General features: G+C 36.4%; 2 protein-coding genes across 2 annotated transcripts in view; both read left to right on the top strand.

Annotated features, from left to right (window-relative positions):
• Window positions 1-191: 191 nt before the first annotated feature.
• LOC127499621 (ribonuclease inhibitor-like) lies at window positions 192-11,661 on the top strand (the record flags this gene model as incomplete). Its single annotated transcript, XM_051870017.1, has 8 exons — window positions 192-352; window positions 1,116-1,261; window positions 9,020-9,193; window positions 9,513-9,668; window positions 9,822-9,953; window positions 10,041-10,211; window positions 10,335-10,348; window positions 11,654-11,661. Coding segments are annotated over 8 exons (962 nt in total), but the record flags the coding sequence as incomplete, so codon positions are not given.
• Window positions 10,464-24,187, top strand: part of LOC127500238 (uncharacterized) — a 298,033-nt gene continuing 284,309 nt past the window's right edge. The window contains exons 1-11 of the mRNA XM_051871231.1: window positions 10,464-10,509; window positions 11,654-11,827; window positions 11,985-12,155; window positions 16,972-17,148; window positions 17,415-17,591; window positions 17,698-17,868; window positions 18,290-18,463; window positions 19,050-19,220; window positions 19,371-19,544; window positions 19,641-19,814; window positions 23,851-24,024. Of these exons, the coding sequence (XP_051727191.1) occupies window positions 11,796-11,827; window positions 11,985-12,155; window positions 16,972-17,148; window positions 17,415-17,591; window positions 17,698-17,868; window positions 18,290-18,463; window positions 19,050-19,220; window positions 19,371-19,544; window positions 19,641-19,814; window positions 23,851-24,024 (1,595 nt within the window). The 5' untranslated portion in view covers window positions 10,464-10,509; window positions 11,654-11,795. The remainder of the gene's footprint in view (window positions 10,510-11,653; window positions 11,828-11,984; window positions 12,156-16,971; window positions 17,149-17,414; window positions 17,592-17,697; window positions 17,869-18,289; window positions 18,464-19,049; window positions 19,221-19,370; window positions 19,545-19,640; window positions 19,815-23,850; window positions 24,025-24,187) is intronic.

Raw genomic sequence — 24,187 nt, 5'->3', positions numbered from 1 at the left:
TGCTCTACTGCAGGACAAACACTGTACAGTCAAAACACTGATGTGAGTATTTCCCTTGGTTAATACTTCACATGTAAAATCTTTGTCTGGTATGGACTAAAACTATCATTGTTGTTCATTAAAAAAGTTTTGTGATAAATTAAAGAATGTTTCTGTCTTTGTTTTCTTCTCTTCAGGCTGAATAATAACAGAATTACAGCAGAGAGGTTGTGCTGCTCTAACTTCAGCTTTTAATTCAAACCCTTCAAACCTGATAGAGCTGGATCTGAGTGGAAATAAACTAGAAACTCAGGAATGGAGAAGATCTGTCATCTGTTTAAAAATACACATGCAGATTGGAGAGATTGAATGTGTATTATTAATATTCATACATTTATGCATGTTAGATTCAAATTTGATTTATACATGTCCATTTGATAGATTTGTCAATATAAAATGACAAGTGTTGATGCTGAAATTTTAATTTTGCTTCTGCTTAATTTTTTAATTGTTTAACACACACACACACTATAACCACATCAATCTTAATATCTACTAAATTTTGTGTTTAATCATTTATAAGTGATATATAATTGTTTATGAGATGCTGGAAATGAAAAAATGCCTTATTCAGGTGTGCATAATTATTAAGCAGGTTTTATTTTTAAATTGAGCCAAAAAAGAAATTTAACTCAGACTGAAAAGTCAAAAATTATTTAAATGCCCATGAGAAGGATGCAATACAAATGCAATACTAGAAATGGCAAAGTTAAGGCATGACCACTGGACAGCAAAATTCTCATTTGGTCATATTGGTGATTTTTAATTATTGAATTTCAGTGCTGGCATGACTTTCACTGTATACACATGTATTTAGATTAGAAAAGATTATTTTCTCAGGTTTATTATGTTTTAAAATACAGTATTTTTATGTACTGTCTCAAAGAATTAAACAACAGAAATCATTTTACAAAGTAAACATTAGTTGCAGCACTGTTTTCGTTATTGTATATTTTAAATTTTTGTAAAGCAATCAGATGAACCAAACACTGGCCAAAACACACATTAATGATCACTAAATAAGCATTAATTCTTCTCCTGTTCATCATTTTAGGCTGTGTGATGTGGTCTAACAGAGGAAAACTGTTCAGCTCTCGCTACAGTCCGAGATCAAACTCCAGTCTGAAGAGCTTGATATCAGCAACAAAAATCTGCAGGATTCAGGAGTGAAGAAACTCCAGAACGCATTAGAAAATACAAACTGCACACTGGAGAAACTCAGGTAAAAGGGTTAAATTAATCACATAACTGTTTTTAAAGTCCCCCATGTTTTTGAGACTGTTTTTGGTAAACTGTAGTTTTAAAGGGAAAATACTCAGCAGTGGTGTTGACTGGTGTTCTCCATCATGTCGTCCACACCGTCATGATGCTCTTGTGAATGCGTGTCTGAGACTGATACGGAAGAGAGGAAATTGTTGAATAAGTCTTTTTTTTTTTTTTTTTTTTTGCTGCACAAAAAGTATTCTTGTCGCTTCATAACATTAAGGTTGAACCACTGTAGTCACATGAACTGTTTTAAATATGTCTTTAGTACCTTTCTGGGCATTGAAAGTGTAAATGAACTTGCTGTCAATGGGAGGCCTCAGTGAGCTATCGGTTTTTATCAAAATATCTTAATTTGTGTTCCAAAGAACACAAATGAATGAAGGTTTTACGGGTATGTACGACATGAGGGTGAGTAAATTAATGACAGAATTTTCGTTTTTGGGTGAACTAACCTTTAAGTTACTTTTTAAAGCTTCCACAAACTTACTTAAACTGGAGGGAAACAGCTTTTACTGTAAATTGTAGCTTTTGCTGTAGGCCATTTATGTTTTAAATGATTTGTCTGTGTGTGGACATTGCTTATTTCAAATGCATATGTGTACAGAGGCCTGTTGGGCAGAGCCAATTTCACAGTGGTTGTCTGCTGTGTCCCTCTAAGCTGTGCATGTGTGCGGCCGCGCACGGAAGAAAAAATTAAAATGCCGCACAGAAAGAATAAAATGACGCACGAGAACAGCCACAATGTGTGGGTAAATTATTGCAGTGCTCTGGTTAACCGCCATAGAGTTTGTGTTGCTATCGAGTTAAAACTGATGAATGCGGTTTACAGGTTCCATAGAAAGAGAAGGATGTGAGCGTGTGTGAGTGACAGGGATCCTTTTTAGACATACTTTCATGTTTTCAACCAAGTAGCTCAATATGAGAGGCAATGTAAAATTGTGAAATAAAACGTCATCAAATTTTAAAAAGAGTGGCTTGATTTAAGTGGTGGAAATAAAGGATGATGAGCACAGCACAGTAACAAAACTCGGAGACATTTACAATTACACACGCACCAGAGGTGTAGTAATGTGCAAACTCAAAATTGGCGGGTTGAATATAATATCAGCCTACAGTCTAATGAAAGGTAGCTAAGCTCGTTGTAGCACAAAATTACATCGATCACAATTCGTTATCGATTAACTTGCAGTTAGTGAAGGCGGGATAGGTGGAATCGCGCTGAATGACACACAACAGAAGTGCTCTCCCGCGTGCGTGCTCTCTCTTTTTGTCACGCGCGTGATCAGATCTCCTTGCGCCTGAATAGTCAAATACACGCACACACAGATGTCAAAATGTCCATCGTGTGGAGTATCTCGCGTGAATACAGTCGGTTATGGCTTAAGTGGACGTAACAGGTGGGTAATAACTAGATATGTGTCAGTATATTTACGCCATGCATTCAGCAGCCCAATTAAATATCTCTCTGTCATTAATGTTAATCAAACAACAGATGTTAAATAAATGTTAAATAAACCTACTGTATCTAAAAAAAAAAGAGAGTTAGGCTATTTACTATTGTATTTGTAATTTGCTAATTTGTTTCTTTTTTCTTTTTATAGCCTAACAAAAATAACTTATACAATTAATATAAATACATATTATGCTCATATTGCCCACCCCTTGCCCACCTGTACATACCAGCTGATATACCATGTAGGCCTAGTCTTGATTTGGGTGGACAATCTGCATTTGAAAGTTTGAAAGGGTTTTAAATCTAGCTAAACAAGTAAATGACTCAAAATCAAGTAATTTTAGCATGTCAGAGGTCAACTTTAATCATATAAATGTTTATTTCCCAACAGCAAAATTGTGGCCTCAGTGAAATGTTGAGTGGTTAGTAACTTTGGAAAACCACTAGCCACAGTGGCTGGTGAGCAAAAAAGTTAATGTCAAGCCCTGCATATACTATATATATATTTTATATATATATATATATATATATATATATAAGATTTTAAATATAGGATTCACATTTATGTTTAGAATTTGGATTTAACATTAACATAAAACATTTAGATGTAACATTTACATTTAGATTTAACATTTACATAACACATTTGGATTTAAATAGAAGGTTTAGATTTACATAAAACACTTAGATTTAACTTTGATATTATTTATTATATATTTGAAGTAATTTAATTGCATGAAGCTTATTTAGGTAAACATCGCAAATGTATCTGTTTTTGTAGCTAAATCCAACAGAATTTGACCAGTTTTTTCTTACACAATTTATTTTACAAACAGCCCCGCCCCATAGAATATATATCAGTTAATTCGTTTTTATATTATATTATAAATTAATTCAAATAAATTAGAGTGAACATTGTTCAGACTTAAGTTATGTTTGATGTTTGCTACATTCAGAAAGTGTACTTTCTTGGAGCAGATAAGATAAAAAAGGGAGTTCATTCTGCTTGTTTTCATTGACAGGAGTGTTAGCCTGTGTTATCGAATCGTTGACATGATAATCAAATCGATTTGAATCATGAGATCAGTGAAGATTCACACCCTATTTATTAAACACTTGTGTTGATATTATTGATAACTGTATTCATGTTTATGTATTTTCTCTAGACTGTCAGACTGCAGTAATCAGAGAAGAAGGTTATAAAGCTCTGGCTTCAGCTCTGAGATCAAAACCCTTCACACCTGATAGAGCTGGATCTCACAGGAAATGATCCTGGACAATCAGGAGTGAAGGAGCTTGATGATTTACTACAGGATCAGAAGTGTCAACTCAATACATGAGGTGAGATTTGATGAAATAATACAAAATAAATGATATGCAGGCAATTTATTTTTATAAACAATATTTCACTAATACAAAATGAACAATTTCACACACACAGTCACATGTTATTTTTCCTTAGATCAAGTTTAAGAATTTATATGAATCCAGCTTCATCTTCTTATCTGCAGGTTTTTGGATAGTGATGCAGATGAAGCCTGCCAGTTTGTGACTGGAATTGTGGGTAAAAACCCGTTACTCCTGAGAAAGCTAAATCTGAGTAAACGTGAACTAGGAGACAAAAATGTGAAGCAGATCGCTGCTCTACTGCAGGACAAACACTGTACAGTCAAAACACTCCAGTGAGTATTTCATATTGTTTTATATTTTTATATGTAAAATATCACACACACACACAGACTCCACATATTAGAGTTGTCAAAAGTGCCGACTTTGGTACCTATTGGTACTGAAATTTTAAAATGTGACGCTTTGAGCGCTGTTGAGTGGATCGTAAACACCTCTGATTGGCCATTGTGTTCACGGGCTCATCGGATTGTGTGTGATTGGCTTCAATGATCAACGCTGTAAAACGTAGTAAATAGTCATCACTGAAGCTCTTCACCAACGCTTACACAGATACACACGGGAGTGTTTGAAAGCAGGCGTCTATCTTGGACCAGTCTGCTGATAGACGCCTGCCTTCAAACACTCCTGCTCCCGCTTTCAAATTCAAACACTTCCGTGTGCTTTCAAATGCTGCCATGTTTTGATCATTGTATCCTATCACAGACTATCCAATGAGCATGTCAACACAATGGCCATGAGAGGTATTTATGAATCCTCAACAGTGCAGCACATTACATTTTTAAATTTTAGAACGCCGGCACTCGTTCACGGAATTTGTGCTTCCACTCCTGTCTCCTGGACAACAAAATGGAAATATTTTCTCGATTTTCTAACATTTACAGATGGAGAAAATGTCTGTGAAATGTAAGTTTTGCACTGAGGAAATTATTGGATGTCACTTAGCTTAAAGATTATGAATAGAGACGTTTCCACCAATCGCTACACAAGTAAGGTTACGTATGATAACGAAAGCACGTTAGTGCTAGCCCTCCCGGAACCCATAGAGAATGCATTAGAGTGCCTGCAGTTCGAAAAATAAGTTTTTTGAATGGAAGTCTATGGGAGCACTCGGGGCAAATCTCGGCCAGAGTGAAATCGCCCAAAAAGTGGCAGTACTCCACAGAACGTGATTGACGTTGATTGGACTATAGCCTATATCCAGAGGCAGAACAAAACAGCCTAGCAGTGACAGCTAGCATAACACTGTGGTTGAAAAAAATCCGTCCCCTCTCACTTTGGTGGTGCGTCGCCTATTGCCCTAATGAAGAAACCGCCCCTGTATATATATATATATATATTTATAAATATATATAGTAAGAAAAATGATGAGGACGTTGAAGATCTCGATGAAGAAGTTTATTGCAGCATAGCAGTGACAAAGTACATGAAGCACCTTGGGTCACCGGTGTCAGAATGAACCCAGAACATCCAAATCTCAAGCCTTTTATCTGTTTACAGTTATAGTCTGTATGTTAATGAAGTTGTGACACCTCATTGTCCGAGATGGTTCCCACTGTCCCACACCCATTACCATTCTACAATTGATCACCATTTGTTCAGGATGTGATTATCCCAAATGGTGCAGAAACAACATAACTGTTGACTTTCTTGTTCTATGTGATAATTAAGCCATTTTTGGGATGAGCTCATTCTAAAATATACTTTGGAGTGGAATCTGGGTCGAGGCAGACTACAATATCTTACTATATATATAATATATTTATTATATATATATATATATATACATATACACACACACACACACACACACACACACACACACAGGTGCATATCAATAAATTAGAATGTCATGGAAAAGTTCATTTATTTCAGTAATTCAACTCAAATTGTGGAACTCGTGCATTAAAAAATTCAGTGCACACAGACTGATGTACTTTAAGTCTTTGGTTCTTTTAATTGTGATGATTTTGGCTCACATTTAACAAAAACCCACCAATTAACTATCTCAATAAAATAGAATACTTCATAAGACCAATAAAAAAAAAAAAAAAAAACATTTTAGTGAATTGTTGGCCTTCTGGAAAGTATGTTAATTTACTGTATATGTACTCAATACTTGGTAGGGGTTCCTTTTGCATGAATTACTGCATCAATGCGGCGTGGCATGGAGGCGATCAGCATCGTGGCACTGCTCAGGTGTAATGGAAGCCCAGGTTGCTTCGTTAGCGGCCTTCAGGTCATCTTCATTGTTGGGTCTGGTGTCTCTCATCTTCCTCTTGACAATACCCCTTAGATTCTCTGTGGGGTTCAGGTCAGGCGAGTTTGCTGGCCAATCAAGCACAGTAACACCATGGTCATTGAACCAGCTTTTGGTACCTTTGGCAGTGTGGGCAGGTGCCAAGTCCTGCTGGAAAATGAAATCAGCATCTTCATAAAAGCTTGTCAGCAGAAGGAAGCATGAAGTGCTCTAAAATTTCCTGGTAGATGGCTGCGTTGACTGTGGACTTCAGAAAACACAGTGCATGGGTGGGCGTGGGGGATATGGGTGATAAGAAATCTGATTGGATAGTTTAGTTTCGTCACTTTTTCCACACATAAAAAATATTACTACAGATTTAACAAAACAAGCTCAACATGTTTAAACGCTCTCTAAAACAGCTAAACTTGATTGAAACATTTGCAAAAGGCCTAAAACTATTGAGTAGGGATGGAGAAATGAAACCTCTTAAATATTTGAAGCTTTTCGTTTCGGGAAAAGTTTCAGAGCATTAAGATGTCGAAAACAGTGCCATCTTGTGACGGGACAAGTACTAGTTCTGTGCGTACCCTGAGATAAAATCCTGCAGGGGCCCCTGTGTAAATCTACTTAGGGTTCAGGGAATTTCTTTTGTTACACATTAAATTCACACATGTCTGGTACAAATATGTGGCTTTGTTTCATTAACAGTGTATACACTTTTTCTTTATTTACCCTGAAAGAAGGGAAGTGAAATGTGATAACATGCCCCATAGGTGGGGCACATTGTAACATGACCATATGACAGCTAAAAGTTTTAGCTGACTTAATTAAAAAAATATACATGACAAACTAAAATATTTTGTTGTCATTAAAATACAATAATTATTTTTTTCATATAAAATAATAGCATTTTTTTAGAAATTCAAATTTAACACTTGCAAAACACAGCTATACAGCACTGATCAAAACAATACAGGCAAACAGATGAAGAAACATATTCAGACATTCAGAAAAACACTCCTCTCCCTCCACTCACAGCTCTCACAGAACACAGACAAATAGACGAGTCAGTACAAATGTTGAACATTTCTTGAAAAATTTTCTGGATGTTCAGGTTCTTCCTCTCAGTCTTTATTCATCTTTTTTCCATAGTTTATCAACAGAAATTCATATTATTCATAAAAGTTAATTATGCCAGTTATATCGTAACTGTATATAATAGTATAGTTCTAATAGCGGGGCACATTATAATGCAGTGTTACAACGAACCCTATCTGCGCAACGGGAATATAAACCTGGTTAGTGTCTTCTGATAGTTAGTGAAGCATTAAAGAACTATCCAAATGCTAAATAAGAGATTGGAGATTAAAATAATATCAGATTTGTCTAATTTTAAATAAAAACAAAAAATATAGATGAAAAATTAGCTTAAGTAAGAAATTTACTTTTGCTATTGTTAAATAAATGTTCAGTGATATCTTCCAAATTTTTGAATTTTGGCGCAATTTTTTCTTTATATATTGTCGATATGGCAACTAGTAAATACGCTAAGTTTCTTCATGTTAGCGTGTGTGGAAGTATTTAAACCACTTGTGTTACAACTAACCCCACGTTAGTTTGTGCCCTGTGCTCCCCTACATGTCACTTTACTCACAGCTGATTGGTCCATTTGGGTTTGCGATCTCTAACCCAGAATAAAACCTGCTCCAGAGCAGGTTAGCCGTGTAGCGTAAGTTACCATAGCAATGAAACCCACTAAAAACCAATCCACCTTCATAAACCCGAATAACCAGAGTTTACTCAAACTAATCTTGAACTTACCTGGGTAGAAACTGAAACCGGCTTTGTGCAACAGGCCACTGGCTTCTCTCCAGACTTTCCTGCTTCAGAGCAGTCATAGTTAATGATATGCTAAAGCCTGCCGGCACGTTGTTGTGATTGGTTACAAGGTAGTCTGTGACGTCACAAACACCCACGATTTCAAGCCGCGGGTTTTAGACTGTCTTTAGTTTACTGCAGTTTCAAACATAAAATACTCAGCAATGGTGCTGACTTATGAATTTGCACATGGTTTGTCTTAAAGCATATTAAAAACACTACATAGACATATAAACAACATTAAAAACTTGATTTTCACCACAGAGTGTCTTTAAATTATTTAAAATAATTATTGTTCATTAAAGAAGGTTTTGAGAAAAACTGAAGAATATTTTCTGTTTTTGTTTTTTTCTCTTCAGGCTGAATAATAACAGTATTACAGCAGAAGGTTGTGCTGCTTTAACTTCAGCGTTTAATTCAAACCCTTCAAACCTGATAGAGCTGGATCTGAGTGGAAATAAACTAGGAAACACAGGAATGGAGAAGATCTGTCTTCTGTTGAAAAAACACAATGCAAAATGGAAAAACTGAAGTGTGTATATTTAAATCTATATTTTTGTATATTAATATACATTTGTAAATGTCCTATTTGATTAGATAACTTAAAGACTATATAGGCTGAAATTTCAATTTCAGTACATGCATCACTGTGCATTTTACTATATACTGTAATTGACTGTAAAGTATTATGTAGATAAGAACAAAGAATAAACAAACATTTTTTTTTCTTCTAGACTTTCAGACTGCAGTATCACAGAAGAAGGTTATAAAGCTCTGGCTTCAGCTCTGAGATCAAACCCTTCACACCTGATAGAGCTGGATCTCACAGGAAATGATCCTGGACAATCAGGAGTGAAGGAGCTCAATGATTTACTACAGGATGAACACTGTTCATTAAAGTCCATCAAGTAATTTAAAAAAATTTACTTAGTGAAATTAACGGCTCTCCAACAATGCTGCAATGTGACATTAATAAACCATATCTTATTTTGTTTAATCAAAAATGTTGTGTCATGAAGTGTTTAAATAAAACATCATATAAATGCAAGATCAATGTAAATGCATTGTATTAACAACATTGCAGATCAATTAGGAATACATGTACCATACAAAACTTTCAAATTAAACAGTAAACACCATCTGTTCCAAAAAATGGTGTGTGTGGATCAACAGCATGTTCACAATTGTAAAATTAACTAATCTAAAATTCTCATCTACTTACTGAAGGTTTCTGAAGAGTACTGCTGCAATGGAGGTGTGCGAGTATCTTACTAAAGTTCTGGGTAAAAGTCCATTATTACTGACAGAACTGGATCTGAGTGAAGTGAAATTAGGAGATCTGGATGGAGAGAAACTCTCTGCTCTTTTTGATGGACTCTCATAGCAAAGTGGAGAAAATCAAGTGTGTCAATGTGATCTTCTGTTGTTCTGTATTGTAAAGACTGTCATTCACATGTGTGAGTAGATATGAAGAGTTGTTGTTAAATAACGCTGTTTCTGTGTTTAGGCTGAATAATTGTAAGCTGACAGAGAAAGCTGTTCAGTTCTAGCTACTGATCTCTCTCCAAACCATCCTGAAAGAGCTGAACCTGAACAACAGCCGTCTGCTGACTCAAGAGTCAAAGAGATCTGTGAGGGACTGAAGAAATCAACGCTGAAGATACTCAAGTGAGTTACAGTTCACCATCAGCTACACTCAACACCACAGCAATCACAGGAATAGATGCATTTGATAACATTTTGTATTATTTTCAGGCTCAGTGAGTGTGATCTAACAGAGGAAAGCTGTTCAGCTCTTGCTTCAGTTCTCAGTTCAGACTCCAGCTATCTGAAGGATCTTGACTTGAGTAATAATAATCTCCAGGATTCAGTAGTGAAGCTGTTCTCTGATGGACTGAAAAATAACTGTAAAACTGGAGAACTCAGGTTAGTTGACTAATATATTAAAGGTCGTTGGGCCTGTTGTTTGCTTCCATATTCAGCTATCCATTTTTGTATGGAATAATATTGTTCAGGACATATATGGAGTAATTGATTATTCTGTTCTAGACTTTCAGACTGCAGTATCACAGAAGGAAGGTTATAAAGCTCTGGCTTCAGCTCTGAGAATCAAACCCTTCACACCTGATAGAGCTGGATCTCACAGGAAATGATCCCTGGACGATCAGGAGCTGAAGGAGCTCAATGATTTACTACAGGATGACTCCTGTAAATTAACCATCAGGTGATTAAAACCTTTACATTTTTAAAAATAAGACAGAATATGATATCAGCTATATGAAAGTAGAAGGGGATAAATGAGTCGGTGCAGCGTTATAAAGGCGAAGAGGAATTTAAAGAATTGCAGTTCAAAGCAATTCACCAGTTACACAACTGAATTTAATGGGTTTTGTGACAAAAATAATGGAAAAAAACATGATTATTATATAAATAATCTTTGCAAATTATTGTTTTCAGATTTTGCTGATTTGTATAATAGATATTTTGTCAGTGAAACTGGAGGCAGTTATTATAACTATGACTTTAATACTACACTAGACCATAAAGAAGATCAAAATATTCGATCACTTTTAAATGAAAATTACCCCCAATCTTTACTCACCCTCAAGCCATCCTAGGTGTACATGACTTTCTTGTTTCTGACGAAGATAATCTGAGAAATATTAATAAATATCCTGATGCATCCAAGCTATATAATGCCAGTAATGCATTACCAAATGAGTATGAGCTGAAGAAAGTGTCTCCATCCACATCCATCCATTGTAAACATATTCCACGCTGCTCCGGGGGGGTTAATAAAGGCCTTCTGAAGAAAAAATCCATATTTAACAAGTTATGAAGTTAAATATCCAGCTTCCGCCAGACCGCCTTCCATATTCAAATTACGAAACAATGGAACTGGTGTTGCGTCAGTTCCGTAAGTTGAATAGGGAAGCTGTAGGATGTACAGCGTAAGCTTTTTGAAGAATATGGAAGGCGGTCTGGCAGAAACTGGATATTTAACTTCATAACTTGTTAAATATAGATTTTTTTTTTTTTTACACTAACGCATCGCTTCACTTCAGAAGGCCTTTATTAACCCTCCGGAGCCACGTGGAATATGTTTATGATGGATGGATGTGGATGGAGACACTTTCTTCAGCTCATACTCGTTTGGTAACGCATTACTGGCATTTTAAAGCTCGGATGTGTCAGTATATTTATTAATATTTCTCCGATTATCTTCGTCAGAAACAAGAAAGTCATATACACCTAGGATGGCTTGAGGGTGAGTAATTTTTATTTGAAGTGATCTAATCCTTTAAGTTGTGAATACCATAAAAATATAACAAGATTATCAAATCTAAATCCTCTTCTACTTCTTGTAGATATTTGAAATGTCCTGCTGCACAGGAAGCGTGTGAGTATCTCACTAAAGTTCTGGGTAAAAGTCCATTATTACTGACAGAACTGGATCTGAGTGAAGATAAATTAGGAGATCTGGATTGGGAGAATCTCTCTGCTCTTTTGATGGACTCTCATAGTAAAGTGGAGAAAATCAAGTAAGTAAACTTGATTTTATATATTGTAACTTCTCTGTGTTTTTTTTTTTTTTTTCATTTTAAATGACTGTCAGTCACGTGTGAGTAGATATGAAGAGCTGTTGGTCTAATGTGTGTTGAATATGTGCCGAATTATAAATGTTGTTTTTGTGTTCAGGCTGAATAATTGTGGTCTGACAGAGAAAAGCTGTTCAGTTTTAGCTACTGTTCTCTCCTCCAAAACCATCCTGAAAGAGCTGAACCTGAACAAGAGCCGTCTGCTGGACTCAGGAGTCAAAGAGATCTGTGAGGGACTGAAGAATGCTGTGTGTGAGCTGAAGATACTCAAGTGAGTATATTTCAACTAGGCCTGGGTGATAAAATGGTATCGGTATTTATTGACAGTATGCCTTCATCAATAACGATTGAAAAAATGTTTGATACAACATTCAATATAATTTTACTTAAATGCATAAAAATGTAAATAGACATGAAGTTCGGTTGCATGAACAACCCTCAAGCATGCGCCATCCAAGGATCACAAAAATTCGTATCATATACAATGATAAAGGGTTAGTGACAAGCAAACAAGTTGCATTGCTGTGGGATTCGCTTGCTCTATCACCATGTGAAATCAGAACACATGAACACATGCTAATATGAGTTCCATGCTTGCCAGCGATGATGAAAAATATAATAAAAGTGTCGCAGTTTTTTGGTTTTAGGTCTGATCAACATTGTCTTACAGATGTTAATTTACCTCAAAATTTGCCTTAAGCAGTTATCATGTTTAAATAAGCAAATAAACACTGATGTGTTTACGGTAGCGATCAGAGTATAGCAAGTCACCTTTTGAACGTAACTTGGCACTTCAGATAATGCATATCAATTACATTGTTTCACCATTAGGTGGTGACAAGTGAATGTGCAAAAAAAAAATGTTTGTCATTGAATCGTTCATTCAAAAGATTCATTCAAAAACGCTGATTCATCCAGTAATGAAACAAGTGCAGTCTTTGAGGGAATCATTGAATCATACATTCATACATGTTTTTTTTAAATAAATCATAAAAAATTATTTTAACATTTTTAAATAGACCGCAGCAATTATTTGTTTAGTTGTTGTTCAGAATAATGGGAGAATCATGATCTCTGTTTGATTTAAAATAAAAAATAAATATTTTATATATATATATATATATATAATATATATATATATATATATATATATATAGTCACTGTACTAAGAATCATGCGGCTCTAAGTTTCTTTAAAGTATTATTATGTCCTATTATGCCCTTTTACGAAGTTTTGATTTTGTTTTTGGGGTGTACTAGAATGTGTTCATGTTTGATTGTTCAAAAATGCATTATTTTTTCACATATTTTACATTATTACAGCTCCTCTGTCCCCTCTGAGGTTGGAAAGTAGGGCTGGGAATTCAGAGGAAAGAGTTGATTCCAAAGGTTGGAATTTCGTCATCAGAAGTGTACACACATACTGTATGAGCACTGCCGGATATTTGTAACCACATATACTTGTATGTGCAGGTCACATGTGCGCATTTATTTTTTTTTGCAGTAATTAGTTTATCCTCAAGGTGGCAACCGTACCCTGGGGGCATCGATTCACAAGGTAGTCAACGAAAACCTGCATAAACAGAACAGAACGGAACACATGCAAGCTACAGCAACAATGGAGGCATACATAGACGAGAGATTGTGTGAAGAGGTTGAAGAGTACCCTCATTTGAACAACTTTAGCATGATAGAATACAAAGATGTTTAGATGTGTTGTAACTCGTGGCGAGAGATTGCTCAAAACTGTATGCGTCGAACGTCTGTGTACGCGTACGATTTAAATGAAGTATAGTTTCCAAGGCTGTGCATTCAACTGTGAGCATACACTAGTGTACGTGTAAAAAAAAAAGAAAAAAAAAAAAAAAGAAATATACTCAGGGTTTAATAGTGATTGAAAATCTGATTCATTTCTTTCTGATAGTTTGTGTCAATGAACCAGTTCAAAAAACTATACAGAGGTTATTTTAAGGTGAAACTGGCTTATGTTCTCTACAATTTTGAGTGCTACACGGACTTATATGAGAGAATAGATCATGATGTGATCGAGGGTCTTAATTTTCATTTGAAATAAAATGCTATTTTTTTATCCATTTCTCTTCATCAGCTAATAATTCTGAAAGAAAAGGTGTCAAAAGCAGATAAGTGGCTGAGAGCCTACTTGCTATAGTAAAAAAAAAAAAAAAAAAAAAAACACTTTCTGGCGCATCTGATTGACAGATATTCAGCTAAATTGTGCACAAGACACTTCATGTCTTGTTCCATACATGCAATAAATGCACGTCCTTGAATAACTTTTATAAAAAATTTTTTTTTTTTTTTTTTATGATTTAAAATCAATCAGAGCTATATAAATGTGCCTTTATATTATTAATACAGCTTCATATTATGAGAAGGCTACTTTCTACGACCTTAATACCCTATAGTCACGGCAAGATTAGGTTCCTTCAATCTAAAAAACAAGAAGTTAAAAAGAATCAAAAACAGAAGGAGGAATCGATTCTGTTTTTTTTTCTGTTTACTTTGACTTTACACATAAGCGACTGTGTTTATTTAAACCTTGTGTGTATTTGACAGTATTAGCACAATAAGACGCAAAACATAACTTGCCGTTTGACAGGCTTTTAGTGTGCTCGCGCTTTGAGTGTGCTTGCTCAGAAAAGTGCACGTCAGAACAGCATGTGAATAAAATGTTTAACCGGCAGGGCTTAAAGGGTTAGTTCACCCAAAAATGAACATTTTGTCATTAATTACCCACCCTTATGTTGTTCCACACCCGTAAGATCTTCGTTCATCTTCGGAACACAAATTAAGATATTTTTGATAAAATCTGATGGCTCAGTGAGGCATCCATTTACAGCAAGTTAATTTACACTTTCAATGCCCAGAAAGGTAGTAAAGACATATTTAAAATATAAACGTAATAAAAAATCATAAAAAATATACAAAAAAGAAATGTTTCCAAAATAAGTGTTGTAGTATAACTATCAGGACATCAGTGATGTGTGAACTGAATTTGGTGACAGTACAGTGTATTACAGCGAAGTTATTGAATATATTTTTCATAATAAAAAATCTTAAAAATTATACAAAAATATATTTTTCCAAAATAAGTGTTGTAGTATAACCAGCAGGACAGCAGAGATGTGTGAACTAAATTTGGTGACACTACAGTGTGTAACATCTGTTTTTGTAGCAACGCTTTTCGGGTTTTGCACTTTGCAGATGGTCCCTTTGAATCTTTCTCTCAGCCGTCTGAGCATAGAGATCAATGTATTTTGTCCACTGCGGAGGAAAGCTTTTTTTGAGGAAAATTAGGTTGTAGCTGCTTGTCTACATTACTACGATTGAAAAGAGGTGTTATTTATATAGTAACAGCATTTAGCTCACGAGTTATTGATCCGGGAAATTCGAATCTGTGAATATCTTCACTTATGTTCTGAAGATAAACGAAGGTCTTACAGGCATAGAACAACATGAGGGTGAGTAATTAATGATATAATTTTCATTTTTGGGTAAACTAACCCTTTAAGGCTTTTGAACTTTCGTGACTGTGAATAACTGCAGTGTTCTGTGAGCGTATGTCAATGTATGTCACGTTATACAGTATGTTGAGACGGATGTGCCAGGACTGCAACTGATAGCACAAAAGCACTATAGCATGATAAAACGATATTTCTTAAAAAGCTGAATAGCTGTCTGATCATAAACAGGTGTTAATGCCATGCAGAACACTGAGACTGCTTGCAAGTCAAACCACTTGAAGAGGTGCATTTGAAAGATGCATTTATGCTTGCCCAGCAGTATCTGGAAATACATATGGTTGTTCAAGCCACATGTTCATTTTACTCCTCTTAAAATTGCAAAAAGGAAGGACAGCATGTTCTCTATATCGATCTTTCTCTATAAACACATTTGGTCTGCCAGAGTGTTTCTCTTCAGTAAGCACATGTTGCAATAATAAATAAATAAATAAAACTTAATGATTGCTTTGGCATCCAGAAGCTTGACACCCAATCATTCTTACCACTGCTGATGTTGCTCTCTCTCTCTTATTGAGGTTTTGGTTTTAAACGTAGCTGATGATAAATAAAATGCAGCACATTTCTGTTGCTTTTAGGGACATGAACTCCACTGAATTTCCATGAGACACAAGAATTAATTTGCAGGGCACGAATTTTCGATGAAGTGTGAATGAAACATTAAAACTGTTAAGATAGCAATCTGATTGCTTGAGACGGATGAGGAGATTGGGTGTAAATGCACATTATCTGTTTCTCTAGATCAGGGATTTTCAACCTGTGGGGCACAACCAGCACCCGTTAAGGGGGGTGCGAGCACCTATTAATTCAGAAGCATACACTCGAGTAAAACAGCTGTAAATGTGAGATTTTACTAGCAAATCTTTAGTCATTCACTAGAGGGGGCAATTTAACTATTCTTCCAGCTAATCGTTGGCTGTGGTTACAGCAGGTTTGGCGCAACTGAATTTGAGCAAAACAACTAAAAACAAAATGGACTGGTGGCTTGTAAAAATCAAGAATACCAGAGATGATAAAAACTAAGGTTAAATGAATGAAAAACAAGCTCAGTCTTCACTCTAAAGTCGGTAAGCTGTTTATTTTTTTAATGTTTCAGTTTTAAAATAATACCCTGTCTGTAATGTTACCGGACACGGATGCAACGCGCAAAACCCCCAACAGTAAATTTAAAAATTGGCAGGGGGGGTTGTAAGGGGGCCGCGAGTGAAATTAGATAAACGTAGGGGGGCGCGAGTCCTAAAAGGCTGAAAACCCCTGCTCTAGATACTCAACTAATAAAAACCAAATAAAAAAATTCATTACTTTACAACTCTACAATTACATTTTCCCTGCATTTATGATCAAATTTTACAGTATTTCTGACCAATAATTAATTATAATTCATTAATCATTCCACACATTAATGAAGTCAGAAGTAGCTTATCTGTGTATCTGATAAAGTATTCAGCTCTAATGTGATCGGTCATATTTTGGTATTCAGAGTATTGTGCAGTAATGAAGTAAGTTAAACCAAAATGTGAAATTAAAATAGTTTTATTTTCTGTAGACTTTCAGACTGCAGTATCACAGAAGAAGGTTATAAAGCTCTGGCTTCAGCTCTGAGATCAAACCCTCTATCACACCTGATAGAGCTGGATCTCACAGGAAATGATCCTGGACAATCAGGAGTGAAGGAGCTCAATGATTTACTACAGGATCCAGACTGTCAACTCAAGACACTGAGGTGAGTGTTCTTCAACTAATAAAATGTAATTTTTGCTGAAAAAGAATTAAACTGTCACAGTGCTGTTGCTCTTCAGATGTTCTGAGTTGTCGTCCTGGCTCGTGTCCCTTCCCCCCATCTCTCCCACTTTACTTCCTGCTGTTCTATACTTTTTATCTTAAAAAGACATTTTGTAAAAGCTTTGAAATAACTAAAACCCTTTCACAACATTGTGAGCATAAAACACTATATAGCAGGTAATGTCAGCGTACTTCTACTTTGTCAAGGTTGTTACAAAGTCCTGATGCAGAAGAAGCCTGTAAATATCTGACTGAAGATCTTCACATTAAAAACCTGTTACTTCTGAGAGAGCTGAATCTGAGTGGATGTGAACTAGGAGACACACGAGTGAATCAGATCGCTGCTCTACTGCAGGATAAACACTGTACAGTCAACAGACTGATGTGAGTATTGTGTTGATTCACATCTGGTGACAAAAACAAAATTTTCAGTAATCATGTTGATGTACTATGTGTTGGTAAATTCTCCTTCTCCTGTTCATCATTTTAGGATGCGTGATTGTGGTCTAACAGAGAAAAGCTGTTCAGCTCTCGCTACAGTCCTGAGATCAAACTCCAGTCTGAAAGAGCTTGACATCAGCAACAATAATCTGCAGAATTCAGGAGTGAAGAAACTCCAGAAGGGATTAGAAAATATAAACTGCACACTGGAGAAACTCAGGTGAGTTTAGTAAATAATTGTTTGATTTTAAAGCTGCACTATATAACTTTTTTTGTTCAAAATTTACAAAATGTATATAATGAGCGAGTTTAACATGAATCCTTTTTCCAAACCATGTTTTTTCTTATCCTGATTCACTAGAATAAGTGTTTGTATTTGGATTATTGTAGACCAGTCGGGTCACCACCACTGCGGAGTAGCACAGTACCTGCATGAATCACCTTAGACAGAAACGGAGAGAAGTAGCTCAAGTTCCAATGTTCTTCTCCTAGATGCATGCAGTTTTGTTAATTAACCCCTGGAGTGCTAAAAGTTACATAATGCAGCTTTAATAATAACATTTTCCTTTGTCCAAAGTTAAATTATTCCAGTAAACAAGTCTCTGTCAGATGATGAAATACATTTTTTTCCTCTTCTCTAGACTTTCAGACTGCAGTATCACAGAAGAAGGTTATAAAGCTCTGGCTTCAGCTCTGAGATCAAACCCTTCACACCTGATAGAGCTGGATCTCACAGGAAATGATCCTGGACAATCAGGAGTGAAGGAGCTTGATGATTTACTACAGAATCAGAACTGTCAACTCAAGACACTGAGGTGAGACATGATGAAATATTCAAAATCAAATAAATAAACCCATAAAATATGAAGGCTATTTTTACAGAAAAATCATTTTACTAATTCAGTCGAATGCATAGGGCTGGGCAATATTTTTCCCATATCATTCAGAATTGATATCTATTTACTTCATAGTATTAATGGGGAAGGAAATGTTCCACGTTTGTTAGACCATCAAAAAAAAAAAAAATTTTTATATATATATATATATATATATATATAAAAAATATATAGTTTACAAGTAAACTCCACAAAGTAAGCTACCTTTATATTTTAATTCCACTTCTTCACACAGAGACAAGCAGATCATGCAGACTTTTTAGCATCATACATCTTATTGTATAGATGTAGGCTAAATATAAAAAATTACTTAAAAGTTTATCAAAATCATAGATTTATCATTTCCTATAAATGTTGATATTAATCTATCACTCAGTCCCGCTGATGTATCAAAGTAAATTCAAGATAAACCATGTCACACTGTTTCCCATCAAAGTCAGATGCTTTTTTTCCTCATGTTTAGTTGAGAACTGAATTGAATCCTGCTTCAACTTCTCTTCTGCAGGTTTTTGGGTCCTGCTGCAGATAAAGCCTGTCAGTATGTGAGAGGAATTGTGGGTAAAAACCCATTAATTCTGAGAGAGCTGAATCTGAGTGAATGTGAACTAAAAGACACACGAGTGCATCAGATCGCTGCTCTACTGAAGGATAAACACTGTAAACTCAACACACTGATGTAAGTTGTATCATTATAACATCTTTAAAACTTGTGAACTTGCTGCTGGGTTTGTTTTATGTATCTTTTATTGGAAAGTGCTGACTGAATAATTATTGGATGCTTTTGTAATGTCATCATCCTCAAGTAAATATTTGTCTCTTTATGCAGTCTGAATAACAGTGATATCACATCAGAAGATTGTCGTGTTCTGACTGAAGCTTTAAATACAAACCCGTCAAATCTGACAGAGCTGAATCTGAGTGGGACTAAACTCAGAGACTCAGGAATGAAGATCTTATTGACTCTGTTTGAGAATGAACAGTGTAGACTGAAAAAGCTGAAGTAAGTATTTTAGTCAATGTGTTGAAGGCCAACTGTTACAAGAAAACTGATAATATTCATCTTTTTTTTCTTTTCTTTTTTTTCTTCCTTCTACAGGTTTAACTGCATCAGTATTACAGCAGAAGGTTGTGCTGCTCTGACTAAAGCTTTTAATTCAAGCCCTTCAAACCTGATAGAGCTGGATCTGAGTGGAAATAAACTAGGAGACTCTGGAGTAACACAAATCTCCAATGTACTTGGAAATCCACAGTGTGCACTACAGATACTCAGGTTTGAATTTGCTAAACATGAATCAGTATGAATGCATGTACACAGGTTATTATTAACCCTAGTGTTGGGGAGTAGCTAGCTTAACTACATTTTTCAGTAGCTCAGCTACTTTTAAAACAGTGTAGCTTTTCCAGTAGCTAACTACTTTTTACAGCAAGTAGTGGTGTAAGCACAACCAAAAGCTACATTCCGTTTTGCGTTCTGAGTCTGACAAATCACGAGCCTGTAATGCAGTAAAGCAGTGTCGTCTTAAAATTTGTTCATTACCACCATCTCTTGTTGACTTTAAAGTCCGTCCACCGACAAGAGATCGTCTGATGATTATGTAAAGGACCTAAGTGGATATTTCACATGAGTCAACTAAGTTATACAAACCAAAGATTAAAACGCTCTCTACGTTGAAGACTTAAACCACATACAGGAGGTGAATAATGGTCTTTTTAAATTGAGTAATTGTCCTGCTTTATTGCACTCTATATAAAATGTATTTCTTATCTAATTACAAAGATGGTTTAATCTGTCCCGCCACAGTTTTTTAATGAACCTAAAAGATCACTAATTGAACAGAATATAAAATCGTGATACAGTAGTGCATTTATCACATGGCTAAGGCTGATTGTGGTGGGATTCAAGCAAAGCACACTGTGTTCACGAGAGCAGCTCATGACTGGAGTCTCAGAGTGGTTCTGTTCAAAGTAAACGCTGCACGCTCCATCACTGCATGTGCTGTGAGTTTAACCTGCATTTTTGACTAATCCTGAGTATTTAATTTAAGTTGCATATATTTTGTTCTTGCACTGATGTTACATTTGTAGCAATTTTGCACTATGACAGCCAGTTTGAGATATAGGCTATATTTGAGTATTGTGTGTATAGAGTAGTTTACAAAATAAAATGTTTAAAAAGTTTTTGCGTTTGAAATGACTGGGGAAAAGTGTCCCAATCAACCTGAATTCACCCTACTCTTTGAAATCATAATTGCATTGCTTTATGTTGTTTTAAATCCCAAATATTTTACTTATAACATTCTCCATTAACAATTTTTCAGTTAGTCCTGTTTGTAACAATGCCGTTGTAATAATAAAAAAGTAGCTTCGATGTAGCTAGCTACTTTTTGATAGTAACTTGTAGTGTAGCGAACTACTTTTTCAGAAGGGTAGCTTGAATGTAACTTAACTTATGAGTAGCTTATAGCTTGTCAACAAATATATTTTTTGGACTGTCTAGACATTAAGTCCTAAAGTAAGCAGGAAATATTAAAATTTAGCAAATGGCTTCGGCAGACATGTATTGTGATACTAAGTGAGGCAGCCTGTCTTTGAGCCTTCCTTAGCTCTACAGCACCCCAGCACTCCAGTGTAAATTTGTGGTGAAAAGTGGAACTGCAGTGAGCTCTAATTAAGATTAATTGAGAATTATCAGTGAATCACACCTTGGAATGTCACAATTTACCAATCAGAATTACTATTTCAGAGAAGCCGTGTAATAAATACAGGTAAATAAAAATCATGAAGAACCTCTGTTAGTAAGTAATGTCTTACATTAGTGAAAATGTCACTTGTATTCATTTTTCTTATTGACAAAACTTTTGGCGTGCTGGGAATTACAAATATCCTAATGGCAAAATCCTATCGTATTGTGTTGGGTTGAAATAGCAAGCTCAGAAACCGGAGTAAGACCATAGCGGTTTCTGTTTCCCAGTAAAACATCATGGATGCAGCGCCACAAGTCTTCTGACCAATCAGAATCAAGATGATGACATTGTCTTATTTCAAATTAATAATATATACAACCTTGCTTCGTTACAGAATTAATCAGCGTTTTTTTTTTTTAAAGGATTCACCCAAAAATGAAAATTCAGTCATTAGTTACTCACCCTCATGTCGTTCCACACCCGTATGACATTTGTTCTTCGGGACACAAATTAAGATATTTTTGATAAAATCCGATGGCTCAGTGAGGCCTGTTACAGTAGCTGTGTAGCTGCAGCAGGGATGAGGCGAAATACGGACTTCTAACATAAACAGGGTCTTTATTAAACAAGGAACAGAACAGCGACACAAGACTTAACACAAGATAACACCAATATAACATTAAGAACGGACCGGGAGTGCAAGAAGTGAGTCCAACTTAAAGGGAGTGCTAATGACGAGGAGCAGGTGCCGGGAATCCAGGGAGAAGCGGGAAGCTGATAAGGGGAAGTGCAAAAAGGTGTGGAGCAAGGAGGATTCAGGGAAATGGAGTCCAGGAAGGCGTGACTGTGACATTACCTCCCCCTCCCCGGTAGGCGCGTCCTCGCGCCTCAGATGGAACAACGGGGGAGGGGGGGTGGGTGACCTGGAGACCTACACGCAGGTGTGGGGGGAGGTGCAGAGGTCTCCAGGGCGGGTCAGGAGTCTTGGGTGGCCGTGGCGGGTCAGGAGCCATGGAAGGCCGTGGCAGAGCGGGCTCGGGGGCCGCCGGGGGCTCGGAGGCGGCTGGAGCTACAGGCTCCGTCTAAAAGTCTATTAGCCAGTCATTTCCTTCCATTTCTGGCGACTTGGGTTGTTCGGAGGCAGAATTCGAGGGAGACTTGGGTTTTTTAGCGGCCTCTTCTTCTTTGGCCGTCTGGGCCTAGCGGTGGATTTTCCTTTGGCCGGCTTGGGGTGTGGGTCAGGCAGGACACCAGGGGAATGCCCACTGGAGGGGCAGGTGGAGGAAACCGGCGGTTGGCGAACTGGCCAGGCCGCATGTATTTCTGTGGGGACTGGACGAGGAATACACGATTTTTCTTGAACCTCTTCAATAACAAAATCAGAACAATTCAGAAAGAGAATCAAATTAATTGTCTCGACTAAGGAAAAAACACGCAAGTTCACTAAAACGAATCATGTCCTCGTCCAGCCCCGCCAGAAAACAAGCGTTTAAAGGGGCATCTGGCCAGTTCACCAAATAAGCAAGCTCGGTAAATTCCACCACATACCTCTCCAGCGGGCGACCGTCCTGCCGGAACCCACACAGGCGATTGAGGCCTGCTTGAGAGACACAGGAGACACGGGAGACTCAGGTAACAGAAATAATCCCATTGTTTGAGCTGTTGAAGTCCTTCGGTTGGGTCCGTTCTTCTGTTACAGTAGCTGTGTAGCTGCAGCAGGGATGAGGTGAAATACGGACTTCTAACATAAACAGGGTCTTTATTAAACAAGGAACAGAACAGCGACACAAGACTTAACACAAGATAACATCAATATAACATTAAGAAAGGACCGGGAGTGCAAGGAGTGAGTCCAACTTAAAGGGAGTGCTAATGACGAGGAGCAGGTGCCGGGAATCCAGGGAGAAGTGGGAGGAAGTGCAAACAGGTGTGGAGCAAGGAGGATTCTGGGAAATGGAGTCCGGGAAGGCGTGACTGTGACAAGGCCTCCATTGACAGCAAGACAATTAACACTTGTTAAGTGCCCAGAAAGCTACTAAAGACATATTTAAAACAGTTCATGTGACTACAGTGGTTCAACCTTAATGTTATGAAGCGACGAGAATACTTTTTCTGAGCCAAAAAAACAAAACAAAATAATGACTTTATTCAACAATATCTAGTAATGGGCGATTTCAAAACACTGTTTCATGAAGAAACAAAAGATACGTAAAGCTTCAAAGCTTCATGAAGTATTTAATATGCATTATTAAATGAGTTATAAGTTGTGTTTTGGATATCTTATGTCTGTAATCTGAGTAAAATAAATCCTTTAAAAATTAAACTATATTTTCAGTACAAATGTCATTAGATTGCAATATATTTACTTTTTTAATCAGTTACTATTAAATGTTTTACATTTTACAAATGAAATCCTTCGTTTTCTTCAGTTACGACATCTTTTAATAAGAATTGTGAAAGATGTTTGTCCTATTTGCTCTTCTATGCACTGAAAGTTCAAAGGCTTAACATTTCCATTCTCGTTAGTGCAGCAGAATGCATCATTTACATGTTTAAATCACAAAACTTTTCCTGTAATTATTACCGTTTTAAAACTATTTGTCTCTTTTTGTCTTTCTGTAGACTTTCAGACTGCAGTATCACAGAAGAAGGTTATAAAGCTCTGGCTTCAGCTCTGAGATCAAACCCTTCACACCTGACAGAGCTGGATCTCACAGGAAATGATCCTGGACAATCAGGAGTGAAGGAGCTCGATGATTTACTACAGGATCAGAAGTGTCAGCTCAAGACACTGAGGTGAGATTTGATCAAACAATACAAAATAAATGATATGCAGGCAGTTTATTTATATAAAGATTATTTCACTAATACAAAATGAACAATTTCACACACATAGTCATACGTTATATATTCTTAGATCAAGTTAAAGAATATATTTGAATCCTGCTTCATCTTCTTA

This window comes from Ctenopharyngodon idella, chromosome 18, assembly GCF_019924925.1.
Source record: "Ctenopharyngodon idella isolate HZGC_01 chromosome 18, HZGC01, whole genome shotgun sequence".
Classification (NCBI taxonomy): Eukaryota; Metazoa; Chordata; class Actinopteri; order Cypriniformes; family Xenocyprididae; genus Ctenopharyngodon; species Ctenopharyngodon idella.
This window is presented reverse-complemented; position numbering and strand designations above follow the sequence as displayed.